The sequence below is a fragment of the Gadus morhua genome, chromosome 6 (genome assembly GCF_902167405.1).
Source record: "Gadus morhua chromosome 6, gadMor3.0, whole genome shotgun sequence".
NCBI classification, from domain to species: Eukaryota; Metazoa; Chordata; class Actinopteri; order Gadiformes; family Gadidae; genus Gadus; species Gadus morhua.
In genome coordinates, this window is record NC_044053.1 from 5,157,936 (window position 1) to 5,181,191 (window position 23,256).

Here is a 23,256-nt window from a genome sequence, read left to right on the forward strand (position 1 = left end):
TTTCAGCATTCTCTGTCAACGCTCGGTTTCGTCCTTCTCCGCCCCCTCGCCCCCCTCCTGCCAACCCAACTCCGTTGTGATTGGCTACCTTCCTTGAAGCGCGCGCGGGGGCAGATTTGACCAGGCATATGGGGGCGCGGCAGGAGTGCCTCTACGTAGATGATTTCCCGGAAATGTGAACAAGTCAATCGCCAACGTTGTCCCGAGTGTTTAGCGCTCTGCACAACCACCTCAGAATGTCAGCAGGGAATACGTCGAAATGCATGTACGTCATTATTTGACACTTTAGTATGGTTAAACATGACTATATATCATTATAACAACGTTTATGGGTCATAAAAGTCGAAAAAGCATAATAGGTCCCCTTTAAGTACAAGTCAACTACTAAACTATTTATACCTTAGTGCAGGTGAAGTTGCTAAAGGGGTAACTATCCCACCTGCTACATTCATCACCCTCTTACCTGCCACATGTTGGGGCTTCATCGGACTAGCTTTCTTCATGAACGGCTCCTCGCTCTCGAAGGCCAGGATTGGCTCTGCGAGTGCATCACTCTGAGGCTTGTCCCGCCCTCCGTTGGTGCTATTGCCGTGATTGGTCAGTTGGATGATCTCTTCAAAGAGGGGCGGAGCCTCCTTTGCGGACAGACCGTTCTCCTGAAGGTTTGTCAGGCCGTTCACCATGTCGCCACCCGGCCCGCTGCAGAGAGACACAGCACGCTTATGATCAATAATATCAATAATCAATAACAATCAATAATCCCTAACATCTGAAACGGGCCACCAACCATTGGGCCACAGTCAGTGAGTTGTATTAATAAAGTAACGATTTTAAATTCAATATCAGTCTAACATTAAAGCGAGGCAATTGCAATAGTGATAACAAACACAATTTTCTGTTTGTTATCGTTGGACAGCTTAAAGACCCTGGTGGCGAGTGTTTCCAGGGTGAGAAGAGATCCAGAAAAATCTAGCTCACATGAAGGCTTGAATGCCTCTTAGCGGTTGCAGCATGGTAATGGTTAGTCACTGGCCTGCTAGCATTGGCAAGCTAAGATGAGAAAATATTAAATAGCACGTTTAGTCCCAGATGGGATATTAGGCTGTTCAATTCATGGTTCTGTAGCAGTTATGCTATCAGTCATGAGCAGCTAGCAGACTAAGATGCCAAGGCTCAGTTTTACTTGGACCACTTATGTCCTATATAGCACCTTAGGGCGTCACCATCTTGCATTGGTAGTGTAAAAGAAGCTTAAAACTGATGCACACTTATTTCGACACCATGTCTCATGAGGCGTAGCTGTTTGTCATCGGATACGTCCAATAGAGATGGTACGGAAGACTTTGAATTCCCCTAAATAGAGTAGCTAATGCTTGAAAGCAACCCTGATGAGCTCACTAGTGTGCTGCTAGCTGTCTAGATTAGCTTGCTAGAAGTATGCTCATGGTCAGCTATCGGTTGACCTATCTTTGGGTAGCAGTACACTGATTAACTTGCCAGCCATAGCATTAGCGGTATGTTAGCAATCCCGATAAGCTCACTAGCAGTAGCATTTTTATATCGGTGGACTTAAAACGCCATCCGCTTGATTAGCCTGCTAGTATAGCAGTTGTCAAACATATGGGGTGATTCGCTTGCAGTAGCTTCCTGCTATCGGTCCTGTTCAGCTCGTTAGTGGTAGCGTTTTACCAAGCTTCCTGAGTTATCAGGGGTTAGCCACTAAGTCTATCTGGTTTCAAATCGCTGGTTCGTGTTAAGGAGAAACAGGAAGGAGGTCTTACCTGTCCCGCCCATTCTGGCCATTCTCTGTCTTGTGATTGGTCGGAAGAATCTCAGATCGGGGCTGATAGTCTGCGCACGCTGTAGATACACAGATACAACACCGTTCTGTTACACACAGTTACACACACACACACACACACGCACACACACACACACGCACACACGCACGGGACCACCCAAGAGATGAGTCAGGCTAAACTGAGCATGTGCGAGGTGGGGGCTGGGTGGGAGAAGATGAGGAGGAGGGGGATGTGGTCTCGACTCAGTCCTGTGGTTGACATCTTCCTCCTCCTCCTCCTCATCACACTACTGATCCAGCATGACTGTGGTGGAGTCAGAACACACCCACCTCCTCTTCATAGAGCAGCTCAATGACTCTTGAATACACTTCTTCGCTCCCCACTCGCACACACACACACACACAGACACACACACACGCTCTCATACAGACACACACGCACGCACGCCCATGTGCTTGTGAACGTGCACATGCCCCGTGCCCCGAGGATGTGTTTGCAGTAGCAGCTGCTGTGGATATGAGGTGAGGAACGAATCGAACGTTGTGAAATAAAAAAAAATGAATGGGACTCAGATGGAGTTCGAGAACATTCTGACCCAGCACACAGAAGACAGGACACAGACACTCCACTACATGTGGTACCGCTTTGTCTGCAGGAAAAATAATATGTCATTCATCCATTTAAAGTTACATTTGATCTGTTTACTATTTAGTCATTTAGCATAGGCTTTCAACTAAATTGAGTTTTAGTGGACTTTTGTCAGATCCGTGTCATTAAAGACTAGTTAGGGGGGTTAGGGCCAACGTCTCTAGGATGACTACAGGTTATAGAAAGAAAACTTGCGGGTTCGCACCCACAACTGTTTTGTTGGAATGTCAAACACCAGCAGGCCTATTTATCTAGTGGCTTTGTTGGTTTCAACAGTGCTCAAGAGCCAAGCGGCTCACGTACGTGGATGTGTGGCAATAGCTGTATAAGCTCAGTAGAACCGGTTAAGCCTAAGGCCACGTCTAGTCCCGTCTGGTACAGGACAGACAGACTTCCCAGCAGCCCTAGGGGCATGCAGAGCCCGACCAGAGGAAGATGTTCCTCAGAGGGGTATGTTTCTCACCTTTGTTGCTGTCCACTGGTTTCATCTGGTCGTCTGGCTTCATTAAGGGCTTGCTCTCCTTCTGAGGAAATATGACACAACTATGGTAAGTCTTACAGGACATTTTAAAGACAAACCGAACCATAGTTAGTCTTAAAATACATTTAAACAGTAAAAGGAATGAACTTCCTGTTGGACATTTAAAAAACAAACAGAACCTAGGTCAACCTTCCATTTAATCCGTCCAGATCTGTGGTCACCGTTAGAGGAAATTCCGAAGGTTAAAAACGAAACCGATGTCAACTTTGTTATATGAAAATGTGGTGCAATTAAAAATATTTCTTGAAGGCTTAAATGGGTTTTTTAAGAATGGTAATCTAATAATGTGAGGATCCTGATGGTTTTCCTTCTGAAAATATATATATTTAGGAACAATGTGGTGGGACCGAGAGAGAGAGAGAGAGAGAGGGACATAGCGACAGATGGAGAGAGGGTTTACCGGGTCAGTCTTGCGTGTTCTCTTCATGATCTCCTCCAGACGCTAACAGAAGAAAACAAAAAGCGAAAGATATAATGTGAATCAGCAAACCGGCAGGCAGCCCTCAGTTAACCCTAAGGCACAGGCCTCACGAGACCAGACCTGTGTGCTGTGTTTCAAGCTACCATCCTCTTTTAAAGGCCCGGTTGTTTAAAGTAACCACAGCAGACTTACAAGGACTTCATGAAACATCTAATATCAGGGAAAGACCAGACATAAAATATCGCTTTAAGACCATATATAGTAGGCCTCCTCTTCTACCACAGGATTATGCTAAATGCTAAAGGTCTTGGCATGACTTTTGGCACGACTGTTTCCGATTAGAGAGAGTGACTCATCCTTCGGCCTGAGGCAGGATTCTCCGCCTGGCATCGCTGGAACCCCCCGGTCTCACGCTAACAAACAGCTCCTTGTGTCTCTTGTGAGTTTGTAAATAAAGGTTTGAAGATGATGATGATGATGCAGAGTCCAACAGCTGTTATTTGTACCTTTTATTTTATTTACTTTGTGTGTTTTTTTGTTTAATGATAGATTAAACAAAAAAGAGTCCACATTACGACACTGTATGACAGTGTGTGCTAGTTGTTCCTGTGTTGATCAGTGTTTTACAGCCAAAGCTGTTATTAATTCCCCGCTTGGCTCTGTTTTAGGTAGCAGGCGTAGCATCCAGCATCATTTAGCATGTGTGGACCATTGGGGGGCGAGGAAAGAAAGAAAGAAAGAAAGAAAGAAAGAAAGAAAGAAAGAAAGAAAGAAAGAAAGAAAGAAAGAAAGAAAGAGAGAGCGAGAGAGATTTTTATTGCTTCTGTTTTTTTAATGCTGTTGCAGTTGTTGAAGTAACTTTCCTGCCAAACAATTATTGTTTATTTGAAATTGATAGTGAGAGTTGGGACTGAGAGGAAAAACAGAGAGGAGGGGAAGGGGAGGGCTTGTAAGCCAGTATGTGGGAAACGCCAGATTAATAAAAATAACATAGTGTGCGTGTTTAAGGACGCAACGCTGCAGCCTCTTGTTGGTCCTGACTCCAGCTGCCCCTCGTAAAGACAGAGAGATGAGGAGTTTATTGGGCCGAAGATTCACACCATCAAAGAACACCCTGTTATGGTGGACCACAGGTTTACAGTTGTCTTTAGGCGTTGAGGATGTGTTGTCAGGGTTTGCTGTAGTTGTATTGAGGTTGTGTTGTCAGGGTTTGCTGTAGTTGTATTGAGGTTGTGTTGTCAGGGTTTGCTGTAGTTGTATTGAGGTTGTGTTGTCAGGGTTTGCTGTAGTTCTATTGAGGTTGTGTTGTCAGGGTTTGCTGTAGTTGTATTGAGGTTTGTGTTGCAGTGTCCAGGTTGTGTAGTATTGAGGTTGTGTTGTAGTGTTTAAGTTGTGTTGTAGTGTACAGTCTGTGTAGTTTTGAGGTTGTGATGTCGTTTTCAGGTTGTGTTGTAGTGTCGAGGTTGTGCAGCATTGAGGTTGCGTTGGAGAGTACAGGTTGTGTAGCAAAGATGAGGAAGGCTCCTACCTTCTTCCGCTCCAGTCTTTCCTGCTCCTCCTTCTGGAAGTGTTTCTCCCTCTCCAGGCGCTGCTTCTCCGCCTCCTCCCTTGCCTTTGCCTCCACCTCCTCCTTCTACACAAACACACACACACACACCATTATCATGGAGAAACTGAAGTAACAAGACCTCTTATCGAGGGAGTGGCTGTTCTGCAATTATTGTTTACTCTATCCAAAGTGTTTCTTCTCAGGCTATATTTAAACGTGTATTTTCAGCATTTACGGGCCACGCGCTGAAAGTCTTGTTATAATGCCAACCCACATTCAAGCACAAGCTGCAATTCCCTCTCTGTCCAGCAGATGGGGTCCAAATTCAGCTATGCGAACAACTACCAGTTACACAGATGATGATGAGGCCGTCTGCTGTCGTGATACTGCGACTGGTCTCATCCCGTGCCTTGTCTCACTGAGTTGTGCCTAGTTTATAGTTCTTCACGGAAAGTAAACAGGTACGGTTGTTTTTCAACTCCCGGTATGCTTGGTTTGCCTTTGCAGTTGAGGTTTGTCTTAGCTTTGTTTACCTTTACAGGTCAGCTAGGTTTACCCGTGCAGGAGGGGTATGTGGAAGTGTGTTTACCTATAGAAGTAAGCTAGGGGTACCTGTTCAGTTGAGGTGTGTTTAAGGTCTGTTTACCTATAGGTGAGATGTGTGTAAACCCTATTTACCTAGGCCCCTTTCCCGCATGCAGTTTTTCCCTGCAGAGGTCTTGATGATTTCCTGTACGGGGTCATGTGAGAAGGAACAGGGATATTCCTGGAAATCTGCACAAGCAATTTTGCCTGCTCATGACGTAGTGACATTTCCGGATCACTGCCTTTACAGCTGTGTTGTGAATGAAAGCAGTCACATGGCCGGTAGAGGCACACAAAGGGTTACGTCATCTGACGTTAGACTCTTTCACATAGAGCGTGCCAACCGATCACAAGACTCCACTGAGGACGTGTATGAAATCAGCAAATGTTTATTTTAACACACCACTGCTTATGGCGCTATCCGAACGTATTATCATTATTACATCATTATTACTAGTACAGCTTCTCATTTGCAAACAAACCCCTTTTTTTTCTGTACAGGCTCCAAAATAAGAGAGCTACTCTGAGTTTGTGAGGTTTGAGGCCGCTGGCCCCACTGAGCGTAGAGTCAGCGAGTCGATCTTAACACGGAGACGGATCTGAATCCACGACTGTTTATCTTAATGAGCCAGTGCTTTTGAGTAATCCGATTTTGGAACCTGTACTTTTTTTTCTGTACAGGTTCCAAAATAAGGGAGCTACTCTGAGTTTGTGAGGTTTGAGGCCGCTGGCCCCACTGAGCGTAGAGTCAGCGAGTCGATCTTAACACGAAGACGGATCTGAATCCACGACTGTTTATCTTAATGAGCCAGTGCTTTTGTGTAATCCGATAACAATATCAACACAGCTCCTTTTGCTGGCAAAGAAGCCCTTTTGTTCAATAATTTCTAGAAACAAGAAATAAGGGAGCTCGTCTCAGTGTTGCATCACCGCCATCTACTGGTCTCCTGGTCCATATTACAGCATTGTTATATCATTCTAACCCTAGAATCGTCCTGAACATAGCTGCATGCGTGAATAGTATTACTCAGTAACGGTGCCTTCAATGTTATCCCAGTCATTTAGTGTGAAAGGGGTTCTTCTCCAGTTAAGTCAGTAAGCTCTTTTGGTAAGCTTGGTTTACCTGTGCAGGTGAGGTATGAGTAAGGTGTCTTAACCTATACAGGTAAGCAGGGTTTACCTGTGCAGGTGAGGTATGAGTAAGGTGTCTTAACCTATACAGGTAAGCAGGGTTTACCTGTCCATGTGAGCTGTCTAAGGTGTGTATACCTACACAAGTAAGTTAGGTTTAATTGTCCATGTAAGCTGTGTGTAAGGTGTGTTTACCTATACAGTTAGGTTGGTTTACCTGTCCAGATGAGCTGTGTGTAAGGTATGTTTACCTACACAGGTAAAATGGTTTACCTGTCCAGGTGAGCTGTGTGTAAGATGTATTTACAGACACAAGTAAGTGAGGTTTACCTGTCCATTTGAGCTGTGTAGGGTGTGTTTACCTGTCCAGGTAAGTTGGTTTACCTGTCCAGTTGAGCTGTGTGTAAGTTGTGTTTACCTGTCCAGGTAAGCTGTGTGTAAGGTGTGTTTACCTGTCCAGGTGAGCTGTGTGTAAGGTGTGTTTACCTGTCCAGGTGAGCAGTGTGTAAGGTGTGTTTACCTGTCCAGGTAAGCTGTATGTAAGGTGTTTACCTGTCCAGGTAAGCTGTGTGTAAGGTGTGTTTACCTGTCCAGGTGAACTGTGTGTAAGGTGTGTTTACCTGTCCAGGTAAGCTGTGTGTAAGGTGTGTTTACCTGTCCAGGTGAGCTGTGTGTAAGGTGTGTTTACCTGTCCAGGTAAGCTGTGTGTAAGGTGTGTTTACCTGTCCAGGTGAGCTGTGTGTAAGGTGTGTTTACCTGTCCAGGTGAGCTGTGTGTGAGGTGTGTTTACCTGTCCAGGTGAGCTGTGTGTGAGGTGTGTTTACCTGTCCAGGTGAGCTGTGTGTAAGGTGTGTTTACCTGTCCAGGTGAGCTGTGTGTAAGGTGTGTTTACCTGTCCAGGTGAGCTGTATGTGAGGTGTGTTTACCTGTCCAGGTGAGCTGTGTGTAAGGTGTGTTTACCTGTCCAGGTGAGCTGTGTGTGAGGTGTGTTTACCTGTCTAAGAAGGAGCTCCTGCTCCTCCTGCTCCACCTTCGCTCTCTCCTGGGCCTCCTGCTCATCCTGCAGCCGCTGCGTCTCGTCCCTCCTTCCCTGCTCCTCAGCCTCTACCCTGGCCTCCTCCTCACGCCTCCTCCTCTCCTCTTCCTCCCGGACGAGTCTCTCCTCATTCAGCACCCTGGCAGGGGGAGGAGATGGTGCAGTGTCAGGACAGATACGTGTAATATCCACGTTAAGTCAATGTCAGTTCCATCATGCAACCATTCTTATGTCCATCAAATAAAAGTTTGGACTCAAACTATTATTTATTGAATTGACCAGAAAGCAGAAATAAAGACACTACTTGTAGTTTGTGTGTGCATGTGTTGTGTGTGTGTGTGTGTGTCTGTGCACGCGCGCATGTTTGTGTGTGTGTGTGTGTGAAGCACCCGCCTGTGTGTCTGTGTGTTAGCACACGTGCATGTGTGTATATACGTGTGCGTGTGTGTGTATGTGTGTGGCACCCGCGTGTGTGTCTGTGTGTAGCACCCGCATGTGTGTCTGTGTGTAGCACCCGCGTGTGTGTCTTATGTGTTGCACGTGTGCATGTTGGTAGCCTGTGTGTGTGCATGTGTGTATTGCTCAGTGTGTGTGTTGAGGTCTGACCTGTCGCTCTCCTCCTGCTGCCGGCGCTCCTCCTCCTCCTTCTCCCTCCGCTCCCGGGCCTGACGCCGTCGCTCCGTCAGCAGACGCCCCGCCTCCTCGCGGTCCGTAGTCCCCCCGGTTGACCTACCAGCCGGTGACGTCGCCGCGTCGCCCCCGGGCGACCTCGCTGATTGGCTGTGCAGGGAGGCCGGGCTGGGGATGGGAGCACTAGATTGGGCCGTGGGGGCGTGGCTAACCGTAAGGGTGGGAACGACGGGGGAGCCTGTTTACAAAGACAGGAACACAGTTTTAGTCACGCAGGGAGGAGGGAAAGACAGTGATGGGAGACAGAGAGAGAGACACAGACAGAGGGAGAGAGAGAGAGTAATAGAGACAGAGAGAGACACAGACAGAGGGCGAGAGAGAGAGTAATGGAGACAGAGAGAGATATGGTGAGAAAGACAGAGACAGAGGGAAAGACAGAGAGAGTGAGAGTGAGACAGAGCGAGAGACGTAGACAGAGAGTGAGAGTGTGAGAGTGAGACAGAGGGAGAGACGTAGACAGAGTGAGAGTGAGACAGAGGGAGGGACATATACTGAGAGTGAGACAGAGGGAGATACGTAGACAGAGAGTGAGAGTAAGAAAGAGGGAGGGACGTAGACAGAGAGTGAGAGAGTGAGACAGAGGGAGGGACAAAGACAGAGAGTGAGACAGAGGGAGGGACGTAGAGTGAGAGTGAGACAGAGGGAGGGACGTAGACAGAGAGTGAGACAGAGGGAGATACGTAGAGAGACGTAGAGAGACGTAGACAGAGAGTGTGAGAGTGAGTGAGTGAGACAGCGGGAGAGACGTAGACAGAAAAAGAGAGAGTGAGACAGAGGGAGAGACGTAGACAGAGAGTGAGAGTGAGACAGAGGGAGAGACGTACACAGAGAGTGAGACAGAGGGAGGGACGTAGAGTGAGAGTGAGACAGAGGGAGAGACGTAGACAGAGAGTGAGACAGAGGGAGGGACGTAGACAGAGAGTGAGACAGGGAGAGACGTAGACAGAGTGAGACAGAGGGAGGGACGTAGACAGAGAGTGAGACAGAGGGAGGGGCGTAGACAGGGAGTGAGACAGAGGGAGGGACGTAGACAGGGAGTGAGAGCGTCCACTCACCCCTCCTGGGTTCGGGGGTGTTGGGCCGTCGGTCCCGGGTCCGCCCCAGGGGCGCTGGGGAGGGGGAGGAGGCGCGGTGCTCGATGCGCACGGGGGTCATGGCCCGTCTGGGGCGGTGCTTGGGGGTGGAGGGGCTGGCCCTGCCGGGGGTGGAGGCTCGGCCGGGAGGGGTCCGGCCGGCGCCGGCCCGCCCGGGGCTGGGCCGGGGGGAGGAGGGCCTGGGGGAGGAGGGCCGGGGGGAGGAGGTCCTGGCGGACGCGGGGGAGGAGGGTCTGCCCTTGGGGGTACCGGCAGGGGCGTCTGGGCGTTGTCGCGACAACGGACTGGGGCTGAGAAAAACAACAACACATGTCGATTTACTCACGGCTGGATAAAGAGAAGAACATTTATACCGACATTGATAAAAGAAGATTCATGGTCTTTCAGGAGCGTGCACTCGGTATCTTGTACTCGGGTTGGGTTACGTTTAAGGATCGTAGCCAATTGGCACTAATTTGGCTTAAGTTTTGGCCGATTGAGGCCGGATATGGATGGAATCACAACGCACCATTATAAGCACAACGGCGGAACGTGCCTCTTTAGCCCGGCACGTGGTCGGTTATGCAACAAGTTAAAAGGCAATGACATCATTGCTCCGGGGGAAGATGACCGCACAGCTAACAAACAATCACAACCATATGACCTCATCTCTCAGAGAGCTTTACGGCACTCTGAGGGCAAGAGCGAAGACGTCCGTGAGAGAGAGACACGGAGAGACAGGAACAAAGAACAAGAGAGATCCATCAACGGGAGAGGGGCCATGTTGAGACATTCAGTCACTTAGTTGTCACATGTCTTAGCCCTTGGGGGGCTATGGGGGGGTTGGTAAGTGGGTGAGAGAGTGAGTGTGATGGGTGAGACAGAGACTTGGTCTACCTGGGGTCTGGTCTGATCCGCATGCTGGGCATAGATTGTCTCTTCTTCACCACCTTCTCTCTGGCCAGAGAGCTCTTCTCTTTCTCGTTCTCTCGCTCCTTGTCTCTCTTCTCCTTCTCGTTCTCTCGCTCCTTGTCTCTCTTCTCCTTCTTGTTTTTGTCCATCTGGCAGAGGAGAAGCAAGCCCACAGCCTTCATCATACAAAGATCGTTCAGAGGGATCTCATTCAGACCTCGGCGTTCATTCAGAGGGAGTTTCTGTGAATATTACTCTGTTCAGTGTACAAAACATTGGATAGAAAACATGTGACACCAAATATAAGTGACACTAAATGACGATGGGGCAGTACAAACTATAGAACGCTCTGCTTTCCTACCACTATCCTATCCTGTCGCCGTTCATTTGAAAAACATTACACCAACCTTATTTACAGTTCTATTATGGCTGCTAGATTATGGAAAAAATCATAATCATGATTATTTTGGCCAATAGTGAAATCATGATTATTCAAAAGATTATGTTTGAGTTTAGAAACATGATTCATTGATTGAGAATTTCTCCCCCAAGAAAACACTTTATAACCGAGAACTATGAAATGTCCCCTTAATAAAAGACACAAAATGTTCAAACAGAAAATGTTCAAACAGAAATAAATGTACAAATATGTATCCAGCTGCTGAAAAATATATATCTTCAACTCAGTTATATCAGTTTGGAGATCGCATTTTGATCGTCGAAATCATGATAAAAATTCAATTAATCGCACAGCCCTAAATTCTATTAATATATTCATCCTTTCGGCTTGAAATGATAGATTCTTCGTCTGTTTTGTTTTTCTGACCCCCGCACCAAAGACGAGCCCCTGGTCCATTCCTACATTATCCGTGCGGAACGTGAGTGTGAGTGTGTTGCCCGGGCAGCGCAGCGTACCGGCGTGGAGCTGTGTCTCCGCGCGGCGATGTCCGGTGAGCTGGCTGTCACGCCCCAGCGCTGGGAGCACCGGTGGAGCTGCCGGTGGAAGCAGGGCGCTAGCGGGCTGGCCGACGCCGAGCGCGGACACAGAGGGGATTCTGGGTAAGGATGGAGACGGACGACAGAGTCGGTCAAGCGTCGTAGCGTAGTTGCGGGAGTATAAGGCCCAATCCCATTTCTACCCCTTACCCCTTCAAAACAAGGGGGGAGGGGGAAGGGGGAGGGGTAAGGCCCAATCCCATTCCTACCCCTTACCCCTTACCCCTTCAAAACAAGGGGGGAGGGGTAAGGGGAAGGGGTAAGGGGTAGGAATGGGATTGGGCCGTAGTTGTAAGAATTTGTAACTAGCAGAAGTATTCGTTGTTAGTAGTTGTAAGTTGTGGTTGGGGTAGACATAACAGTAGTGGTGGTGGTAGCAGTGATTATAGTTCGTAGTTGTAGTAGTTTAGTGGGGTTAGTATTAATAGTTCAAGTCGAACGTGTTGTAATTCTTAAGACTGAAGGTAGTATTTATTCTTCAAGTCATCCAAATTTGTAGTTGTCCAAAATAAAGCCGTAAGTCAGTATTTCTTCTTCACGTCGTCCGTGTTTGAAGTTTCCCAAAATAAACCCTGAAATTAGTTTTATTTATTCTTCCGCGTCGGTCAGGTGACTCACGGGAGTCCTTCCCATTGGCCAGGACGCTGGCGGCACTGCGACTGCGGGCCAGGAAGGCCAGGGTGGGGGTCATCAGCCGGTCCACCACGCTGCTCTCCCAGGGACTCAGGGCCAGACTACGGTCTGCAGCAGAGGACAAACAACCTCACGTTAGAACGGCCGACTGTCGGTATCCGTAACTTCTGTTCGTAGAATACCACTGACCGTGTATCAGCTTTAAAGAGCGTCTGATCTCTGTTTATCGTTGTTTATCGTTGATAAAAACACCAGATTTAAATGATCCAATCATCACATTGATTCTGATTGTTTAGAAGACACCGGAAGTAAAAACCAGAGGATAATAAAGAAGAGGGGAGAAGAATATGTCTCTAGCCAGACGATAGATGCTTCTAACACTTGACCAGAGAGATTCAGTCCAACATGGCATGACAGTTGTGTAGTTTTTTTTCTATGTTTGGTTGTGGTAGACCATCAAAACATGACTTAATTACATGAACATTCAGCTTTCAACAGTATCTAAACACTCTGTATCTGTCATGCAAGGAACAGTTGTGTGGGTGGAATGGAAATGAAATCAGGGGCCCACTCCAGTGGCAAATCCAGAGCAGGGATGAAATGTCAAACACCAAAACACCAAAACGACACAAATAACAATAATAAACCATAAGACAGAACATTGAAATCATGATACAAGTTTGAGGTGGCCACAAAAAAAAGTTACATAAAATTCCCCACACCAACAACAGAAACCCAGAAAACCAAATTGGGGGACGGATGGTAGGTTTGGAGAAGGATCAAAAAAATCATACAGGGAGGCGGATTGGCTGATCAGACATCAGGCAGGATCGTGATTGGGTGATCAAGGAGCGGGTAGGAACATCCAGGGGAGCGAATCAACGCAACGGAACTGAAGCAACAAATCACAGGAAGCGATGGAGGCGCGGGCGGGTGATTGGTCGACAGGGAGAGGTGCCGGCAGTTGATTTGGCTGACATGGGGTCTCCTCAGAGACGGTCTTACTTCTGTTGGGGGAGGTCCAGAGGGTGGCGGAGCTCTTGGACAGACGCTTGGTGAGGACAGAGTCCGCGTGATTGGTCAGGTTGACGGTCGACACCGAGCACCCGCCTGGGGGAACCGAGAGAGCGCCGCACACACGGGGTCATACCGGGACACTTCCTGCAGTGTCACGGTTAAACCCTTCCCCCTCCCCCCCCCCGCATACAATGACCCTGATGATGAATGAACTCACACACTGGGATGGTACACAATACACTTACAGGGTTTATATAAGCACACTCAAACACACGCGCACACACACAGCTTGTCTTTTAACTGCCAGGGTACCCGTGGGAACTCAAACGTGTTTTTTTATTTTGTCAACTCAAAGGAAACCCAGTCCCTTTGAAAAACCAATACCATTCCAAATCATTTATTACAAACATACAGGGAGAAACATGGAAAGAGATTTATAACTGACTGTATTATAGTACAATAATAATACTGTATCAATAATTTAAGAAGCATAAAAGCCACTGCTTGCTTCACCCGCCCCTCCTGGATGTTCAAGGCCTTTAAAAGTTGTAATAAATAGTAAAATGTTGAATGTCAGAGCCAGGAACATTGATGGTATCTGAAAGAGCTACTTTCATTCCTGGATCTGCTAAGCTCTATCGGCCCTCTATTAAGTGCAAGTTCCTGGCTCTCGTGCAAACTCACGTTACAAGTGGTCCCTATAGTGGTATAACAAGTAGAAGTGTCCACCCAAATGTCTGGTTGATAGATCAGCCTTCCTTCCAGCTGGTACAGCAAACACAAACATGTCTCCAATACAAAAATGTCGCCAATTGTAAAATAATATCCTTAGAAATTAATTTCCAAGAGCGGTGTAATCAAATAGAAAACCCTGCTTCTAGAGGGGTGTTACAGTGAAGGTATTAAATACAAAAAACACAGATTAATCATTTTAAACAGGCAGCAACCTGCAACCCTGAAAACTGGCGTGTGAGAGCGGAAGTGCATCCGCCTGCACTGATGTTACGCAACGCGTGTGTGACGCGTATCTATTAAGAATGACAGGGCATGTATCACGTATGACCCTACGCATGACATACTTATGTAAGCCGCACACATGACTTCATCCCATTGTGTTCACAACGCCGAGGTATCATGCATGCGTGACACACACATGTGAAGTCTCTATGACATTAGCACGACGGCTAATCTGCGTGACCCATCTATGCTGTGGCTGTAGAGTACGTATACTCTACAATGTGCTGTGGGTTCCACTCACTGTCCTTGTGGCCGGGGTTCTGGCCCAGTCCTCCGGCCCACGACCACCTCTGCTGCCGGATCTCAGCCCAGCTCTTCTTCACCGAGCGCTGGACGGCAGCTTCGTAGCGCTCCTGCAGCGACAGAGCGTGTACCGTGTTGCGTGTTATAGTGCCGGCGTTTAAAAACCACCCACAGCCATCTTACAAGAATGGCTCCTGCGTTATGACATCATTACATCAAAAGTCTCAGCCTGAGGTCACAGAAATTACCGCTAAGACATTGCGATGACATCAATAACTTTTGAACCCTGGGTCGGTGCTAAGAAGTCACAGTCTGTGTTCTGACAGCACTGTACTTAGTTATGACACGCCACCAGTACCTAGTTTTACATCGCAGTGCACAACTATGACATCACCACACCTCGTTATGACATCACGGGTACCCAGTTATGTCGTCGCAGTACAAAGCTCGGACATCACTACACCGCGTTATGACATCGTAGTACCTGGTTATCACATCACTATTCCCTAGTTATGATGTTGCAGACAGTACACAGCTACGACACCGCAGTGCCTGGTTATGTCATCGCAGCACCTTAGTATGAAGTCGCAGTACATAGCTACGACTTGGCAGTACCTGGTTAAGACACCACAGTACCTAGTTAGGACAACAAACAGTACATAGCTATGACTTGGCAGTACCTGGTTAAGACACCCCAGTACCTGGTTAAGACACCACAGTACCTGGTTAAGACACCACAGTACCTGGTTAAGACACCACAGTACCTGGTTAGGACGCCACAGTACCTGGTTTAGACGCCACAGTACATAGCTATGACTTGGCAGTACCTGGTTAAGACACCACAGTACCTAGTTAAGACAACACACAGTACATAGCTATGACTTGGCAGTACCTGGTTAAGGCACCCCAGTACCTGGTTTAGACACCACAGTACCTAGTTAGGACACCACAGTACATAGCGATGTAATCCCGGTACCTTGTTCTTCTCCAGCTTCAGCTGCTGCCTCTCCTCCAGGGCACAGCGCCTCTTCTCTGCCAGGAGCCGCTGCTCCTCCAGCCGCCTCCTTCTCTCCTCCAGCTGCTGGTCCCTCAGCTGGCGGGCTCGCTCCTCCTTCTCCTGCCAGTGGCTCTGCTTCACCGCTGGGGAGGACCCAGAGGAGCAGGAGGTCAGAAGGGACACGCTTCACAACACCTTACCCCTGTTGACCGCTAACCCCAGGGCCTCCACATCTAACCGTGAATCCCAGAACCTCCACTTCTTACCGCTAACCCCAGAACCTCCACCTCTCACCTCCAATGGAACAACCTTTAACGTGCAGGTTTCGTTTAGAATAATGAATCATTACTTTAAAAAACGATATGAATTTTTTTGTCAAAGGTTCCAAACTTGTGAGCAAACATTTTTCTTTCTGTTGTATTACATATAGTTCTTTAACAGATGCTTTTATCCAAAGGGGATGTTTGTGTTTAGTAGCTGTATTCCATCTCCTCTACCATTTCCTCTGCAGGGAAAAACAAACAAATTCAATCACTGGACTTTTCCGAAGACCACAGCATTACTGTTACACTTAGCGTAATCACATCTCCCCCTTACCTTCATAACAAAAACACAGTCTGGGTTTTACTGTGGTGCCTAACCATAACACAATTTACTAAGCCGTTGAAGGCGTGTCTAAATAAACCCCCTCAGCACAGAGTTCAGCGGTGCTAACCCCTAATCCTGTGTCTAACACTCACCCCTAACTATAACCCTTGTGACCTCATGGCCACATCCACTAACCGTTTGGTTTGGATTCTTATTGAGAGGCAGAGAACCTGAAGCTAGATGGATCAGCATTAATTATTATGAGGGATGCACCGTACCACCTAGTACTACACTTTAATGTATGGAACGTTAATGTGTGTGTCCACATGGGTACTATATTGATATTATATATTGATATTAACATATCAACTTTCCCTCTGTGGATTTCAACCTCAATATCGATATTATTATGGTATTTTATCGATGCATTCCAAGAGTTAGAAGATGAACTGATAGTTATCTATAGAGTGGTAAATAACTAACTAAAATAAATGTTATGCTGCTGGAATAATACAATGTAGAGAACCAGTAAGACCACAACACAACACATGAATAGGATGATTACACTGCACGCATGAACACGACATGAAGATGAGAAAACAGATTGATCAGACGATTGCGTTGGATGAACCGTAACTAAAAACATATTTGCTGATCGTTGATTGATGATTCATCAATGCCTCCACCGACACCGCAAGCACACAGGTGTGCATGGCTTACCTTGTATCTGGCCCAGCTCTTCTGCAAGGGGGAGGGGGGAGACAAGAGCAGCTGTCAATCATGCAAAGCATGCTAGCGTGTTGCAGGCAGGTCAGTGCCAGTCACAGTGTAGATCAACATGATGTGTTGCATTATTCCTATGATGCATTGATTTAAACCCGGTATACCCAATAGCCAAACTTAAACTTGTTGAACCTCAAACCAAAATGTAATCTTTAATTCAATACTTAGATTTTAGAATTGTAGCATTAAACTTAACATCACATAATAAAATATTTTTTAATGCATTATGGGAATAACCACCTGGATATCTTAAGAAAAAAGTGTCAAGTGTAAAACTGTGTGAAGCCCTCGTTCGCAACTAACAAAGTAAGATAGACGTTTTCAATAAAGTTTTGCGGCCCATCCGTCATGCAGGTTAAACAGTGAGTGAGGTAGCCTTACAGAGCTGACGGGAGCAGAAGGTGCTAGAAGCTGAGCCAACACCATTAACAGTAGCTATAACAAGTAGTAGCAGTATTTGTGAGCAGTTGAGCATGCACAAAGCAAGCAAAGTGCTTGACAACCAAAATTCTAGGTTTTCTGCGTTTGATAAGAGTGACATATGTCCTATAATGTCCTCCTGCGTATTGAGTACACACGAGAAATAATTCCTCCTGTTCCACGAGCCACCAGCAGGCGGAGCTGTCCCTTCATTCTGACTCACCCAGATATTTGGCCTTCTCCTCTCGGCGCGCTCTGGCAAGCGACTGCCTGTCATCGGACTTTACTAAATCTGGAGAGAGAGAGAGACAGGGGAGAGAGAGCAGAGACGTAGAGATCAGTTAGAAGAGGAGAGAGAGAAGGGGGGGAGGGGGGGCGTTTGTTTCCTAGGCTTGGAGTAGCAGGTGTGTGGGGTTTCTGATACTAAACAATACATCAGTAAAAAACCAGAAGAAGCTCCTCAGAATACCATCTGCAGTTGGGTGGTTCATTCAGGCGTACAAACACCTACGCCACACGCAAATGCAAGACAGGTCGGGGTAATATTCAAATCCACCGATTTCGATGCTTTGGTGGTAATGATGACACCTGCATGTATCTGTCCTGCATCCAATACCTGTACCGAACCACCTCTTACCCATGCCTGAACACAACATTTCCTAACCGCGTAAGCGTGATCAAATGATCATCTTTCTAGTTTCAGCCATCGTAGACCCATCTTCAATCTTCAATCATCATTTTCCCAACAGATCGACAGAGAGGGCCGGTAAGCGACGTGGCAGACGTCACGCTGGTGTGTGCACACGTGCGTGCGTGTGCGCTCGGTTCCTGGAGAGCATTACATCACTACATCCTTCCTTCCCTCCCTCCCTCCTCCATCCCTCTCCCTGCCAACGTCCATGCCCTCCGTAGCGTATGTTTCAGCACGGACAGGGAGTCGTCATTATGTCTACTGAGGCGAGACATCACCCCCCCCCCCCCCCCCCCCCCCCCCCCCCCACCCCACCCCCCCACCCACTCATAGCAGAAGCCTGACCCACTTTGGTATTAATACGCCTCACGTGCACCTCACGTGCACCGCACAGTGCTACCTAGAACGCCCTGGCAACCTCACATGCAGAGGACCACATGAGTGTGTGTGTGTGTGTGTGTGTGTGTGTGTGTGTGTGTGTGTGTGTGTGTGTGTGTGTGTGTGTGTGTGTAGTGTGTGTGTGTGTGTGTGTGTGTGTGTGTGTGTGTGTGTGTGCCTGTGTACATGTGTGTGTGTGTGTGGTGTTACGCCAATAAATCCCTGAAACTGACTCACAATCGTACCCACCCATAGATAAACATGTGCAGGTGATACAAGGAAGGCTGGATGGATGGATGGATGGATGGATGGATGGATGGATGGATGGATGGATGGATGGATGGATGGATGGATGGATGGATGGATGGATGGATGGATGGATGGATGGATGGATGGATGGATGGATGGATGGATGGATGGATGGATGGATGATAAATAAGGGACTGATGATAGACTGTTTGAAGTGATGGACCGTAACATGAAAACAGACAAGGCTGGTCTTCTCGCAACTTTATCGCACGAAACCCTGAACCTATTTGATGCCTTGCAAACTTTCTCAGATGAGGTAATGCCATGCAGCCCGCCCTTCCCTCACCCACGCTTTCTGACGCCCCCCAGCAGAGAGGGTGGAAGGGGTGAGGGAGGGGCTCATAGCATTACTGCATGCTAGTCTTGCATGAGGTCTTCGGAGGGAGAGGCCAGCTAAACAGGAAGCCCAGTCGACCAGGGGAAGTGAGGGACATTTTTAAAAGCAGACTAAAGACACGGAGAGGAAAGCTGGAGGAGAGGAGGAGAGGAGGATAGGAGGAATGAGCTCTGTTGGAGGGCCCCATCATGATCGGCCCCTGGATGGTGACTATGAGCAATGCTACTAGCTGATTGGAGGAGTTGGTCCTGTCTCGAAACATCGAGGGTGAATTCGACGGAAGATATTTCTGGTCGGCTTGCATGTAGCTTAACCTTTAACGTAGCCTGTGATGCTGAACATGCTGTATTTATCTACATCTTTGAAAATGTGGGCTGTGCCAAACAGGTCGGGTCTGGTACTATTCACACTCACAAAACCTTTGTTAATCATTATTTTAGATTGTGCAGGCCGATTATTACATTTGTAAAGTAAAAACGAATAAAGTCAAATTAAACCACAATTAATTACCATAACTATAGTGGTGTAAACGGTAACAATATATCAATGACCATAGCCGGGTTGATGGTAACATATCGTTCACTTAGGTTTCATTGTTAAAAATACACCATTTACTATTATTAAGCCTGACAATGCCAATGAGTAATTCATGAATGCATATAAGTCATCTCCCTTGTGTATGAAAATGCCTCATGGGCCCTCCTCTGTACAATATAATACCTGCCCCGTGTAAGATCAACTGTTGGGATGGGCCCAACCCGGGGGGACGGGGTCTGCCGGAAGGCCGGCTGACCAGGAGGGGGGGGGGGGGGGCTTCGACACATCTCTATCCAGCGGACCGCAGCGAGCCAACAGGTGAACGTGGAGAGCAGCCCTTACCTCTCTTGGACCGGGGGACGGGGGAGGCGGGGGAGGCGGGGGAGGTGAGGTCAGCCTTGGGGGTGGGCGCCCCTGAGCGCCGGAGCGCCTCCACCTTGGAGGACGGCCCTCGCCTCCGGAACGGGGACTCGGACCGGGCGGGGCAGCTCTCACCCTCGGGATCGGGGCGAACGAGGCTCACTTCAGGCGCTGGTTCAGAGAGAGAGAGAGAGAGAGGGGGGGGGGGGGAGAGGGGTGTGAGATGAAGGGCGACGGCGGAGAGTCGTCGATGTACAGCCGTGACTCGACCGGTCCGGTCTGTCTTCATTCCAGCTGGTGGGGCCTTGAGGAGCTCCTCCGAGAGGACATGACGACACACGAGTTTCTGTGTTTTTTCTACTCTTCGTCATGCATCACTTTTGTTCATGTATGTGACGGGCCGACTCTAACGTTTGTCACCGGCTAAAAAAGGTGTTTGGCGGGCAAAACAAAGGCACCGCTGTTTCGCAGAGACACACGGGAGATTAGCCGGAGATTAGCCGGTGGGGTTTCAGGAGAAGTCATTCTCATCATTTGTGAGAACTTGCAACAGCAGACCATGTAAACACTGGGTTCCACCACTCAGAACCAAAGGAAGCAGAGGCTGTAGAGACAGAGAGAACCAGAGGTAGTGGGTTCTACCGAATACAACCAGAGGTACTGGGTACTACTAGACACAACCAGAGGTACTGGGTTCTACCGAACACAACCAGAGGTAGTGGGTTCTACCGAATACAACCAGAGGTACTGGGGTACTACTAGACACAACCAGAGGTACTGGGTACTACTAGACACAACCAGAGGTACTGGGTACTACTAAATACAACCAGAGGTACTGGGGTACTACTAGACACAACCAGAGGTACTGGGTACTACTAGACACAACCAGAGGTACTGGGTACTACTAAATACAACCAGAGGTACTGGGGTACTACTAGACACAACCAGAGGTACTGGGTACTGCTAGACACAACCAGAGGTACTGGGTACTACTAAATACAACCAGAGGTACTGGGGTACTACTAGACACAACCAGAGGTACTGGGTACTACTAAATACAACCAGAGGTACTGGGGTACTACTAGACACAACCAGAGGTACTGGGTACTACTAGACACAACCAGAGGTACTGGGTACTACTAAATACAACCAGAGGTACTGGGGTACTACTAGACACAACCAGAGGTACTGGGTACTACTAAACCTAAGACCCATGGGCTTGGAGGCTAAACAAAGCCAAAGCTGTAATTCCAGAACAACAGTCCCGATAGCTGATCAAGACCCAGGACAATCAGAGTCATTGTCCTGCAGGATCACGGTTTATGCAGCTCTTTAGCCACATTATGTACCGTGACAAATCTAATTCCACGCTCTGATGTTGTATACTAGATAACAGTCTTGAGTCCTTTTTTATTTGTGCTGAAGCCCTCAAACCATTCTCTGAGAGATGCTTCCGGACAGACCTGAGATAGATGTTAGAGGTAGAGAGGTAGAGAGGTAGAGGTAGAGAGATGACGGGGAAGGGACAGACAAACGGCGGCGGGTATTCTAAGGAGCAAAATGAGCCCATAACCACATTAAGAACCCACTCAGAGCTTCTTGTAGATAAAGAGTTATATTTGGAACGTCTTGCTTTGCACTTTAAATTATTCAAACTCTATGAAAGCTTGACGGAAACCCAGGGGCTGGGGTGTGAATATTTACGACCAACGTCACGGGCACCACAGGAGCCCTGCTACTGAAAGAGCGTCAGACCACCGGAGACGCGGTACCTAGACCGCGGAGGCCGATGGGTTTAGGGATAGGATTAGGTTAGAGTTGGTTCAGTTCAGCTATTAGGAGGAGCAATTAGGTTCAGCTACTAGAGTTGGTTAGGTTAAACCAGTTATATATTATTACGTTTAGCTAGGTTATAGGTAGTAAAGTTTGGGTATGAGGCTAGTGATGGTAATGTTTAGGTTAGAGAACGTTAAACGGAGCTATAAGGCTAAAGTTGGTTCATGATGGTACAAATAGATATTCATAAGAACATTATTTTAAGTCATTGGATTCAGGTATAGACAATGACATTGACGAAAGCAGTGCATCATGGGAATAACCACCATTGTACCTCTGTTATGCGCCTCAAGCCAGACGACAAACAATGTGAAAGGGCCTACTGAGGCGTCAGCATCAGAAGAACCTTTGAGGACGCTGGCCGAGTGTGGCTGTCCTCGATCGATCAACCGGGATGATGTATAGATCATCAAGCTGCTCTCTGGGTTTTATGGTTCACGGTTTACATCCAGAGAGAAGTGGCTGACTTCAGCTCTGCTCACCCAAACGCAAGTCATCGTCCGGGACAAGAGACGCGAGCATCGTCGTCTCGGAGACAAGAGAACAGACGGACAGACAGACAGACAGACAGACAGACAGACAGACAGACAGACAGACAGACAGACAGACAGACAGACAGACAGACAGACAGACAGACAGACAGACAGACAGACAGACAGACAGACAGACAGACAGGCAGGCAGACAGACAGACAGACAGACAGACAGACAGACAGACAGACAGACAGACAGACAGACAGACAGACAGACAGACAGATGAGCAGACAGGCAGGGTAGCCAGACAGGCACGACTGCATGTGCCTAGTTGATTTCGGTAGCTCAGCTCCGACACACAGAGGGTCTGTCTGTGGTTGGATCAGCATTCCTCTGGTGTTGCTGTGAGAGACGACAGCTATTGTGGAGGTCTCTGCTCTCTGGGGGACAGCCAAGACTCTGCAGAACCAGGACCAGGACCGAGTCCAGGACCAGGACCAGGACCGAGTCCAGGACCAAGTAGAGCCAAGACCAGGACTAAGTCAAGGACCAGGACCAGGACCGAGTCCAGGACCAAGTAGAGCCAAGACCAGGACCGAGTCCAGGACTAGGACCAGGACCAGGACCGAGACCAGGACCAAGTAGAGCCAAGACCAGGACCGAGTCCAGGACTAGGACCAGGACCAGGACCGAGACCAGGACCAAGTAGAGCCAAGACTAGGACCGAGTCCAGGACCAAGTAGAGCCAAAACCCTGCAGAACCATGACCGAAACCAGGACCAGGACCAGGATCAGGACCAGGACCAGGAACAGGAACAGGACCAGGACAAGGACCAGGACCAGGTCCATGCAGAACCATGACCCTGCAGAACCAAGACCGAGAGCAGGATCACGCAAAACCAAGACCCTGCCCATAGCCAGGAAGGAGCCATGACCGTGAGCGCCAAGACCATAGGCCCCAATGTACTTAAAACAGGTGTTGACGCTGCCCTGAAAATAGCCCAGGTCGCTGTATTAAAAACCTGTGCCCTTATGATTATATAATTAAAACTTCTTTACTCCCACTGACATCGATATGACCAACAAAACAATCAGCTGTGTGTCCTTTCTTATTTCCTACTGGGGTGGTGCAAAAGTCAATTTGTCGGTGAATCCTGATAGTCAACAAAGAAATCAGATGCGTGATTTGTAGGACTACAAGTGGTCTGGAGTGCAAAGCGCACACTATCAGATCCCACTGTATTGACTCTACA

The 23,256-nt window shown here is 48.0% G+C and overlaps 1 protein-coding gene across 4 annotated transcripts in view; it reads right to left on the minus strand.

The window, feature by feature from the left end:
* Positions 1-23,256, minus strand: part of map7d1a (MAP7 domain containing 1a) — a 36,791-nt gene that overhangs the window by 2,544 nt on the left and 10,991 nt on the right. The window contains exons 2-18 of one of the 4 annotated variants that reach the window (XM_030358232.1): positions 19,677-19,865; positions 17,306-17,374; positions 16,600-16,620; positions 15,271-15,434; positions 14,293-14,404; positions 13,023-13,127; positions 12,003-12,125; positions 11,304-11,443; positions 10,374-10,537; positions 9,459-9,787; positions 8,320-8,581; positions 7,672-7,852; positions 4,941-5,045; positions 3,392-3,433; positions 2,914-2,974; positions 1,782-1,860; positions 464-699 (exon numbers count right to left, since the gene is read on the minus strand). In XM_030358232.1, the coding sequence (XP_030214092.1) occupies positions 464-699; positions 1,782-1,860; positions 2,914-2,974; positions 3,392-3,433; positions 4,941-5,045; positions 7,672-7,852; positions 8,320-8,581; positions 9,459-9,787; positions 10,374-10,537; positions 11,304-11,443; positions 12,003-12,125; positions 13,023-13,127; positions 14,293-14,404; positions 15,271-15,434; positions 16,600-16,620; positions 17,306-17,374; positions 19,677-19,865 (2,382 nt within the window). The remainder of the gene's footprint in view (positions 1-463; positions 700-1,781; positions 1,861-2,913; positions 2,975-3,391; positions 3,434-4,940; positions 5,046-7,671; positions 7,853-8,319; positions 8,582-9,458; positions 9,788-10,373; positions 10,538-11,303; positions 11,444-12,002; positions 12,126-13,022; positions 13,128-14,292; positions 14,405-15,270; positions 15,435-16,599; positions 16,621-17,305; positions 17,375-19,676; positions 19,866-23,256) is intronic. The other 3 variants (XM_030358234.1, XM_030358233.1, XM_030358235.1) reach the window with 3 other exon arrangements.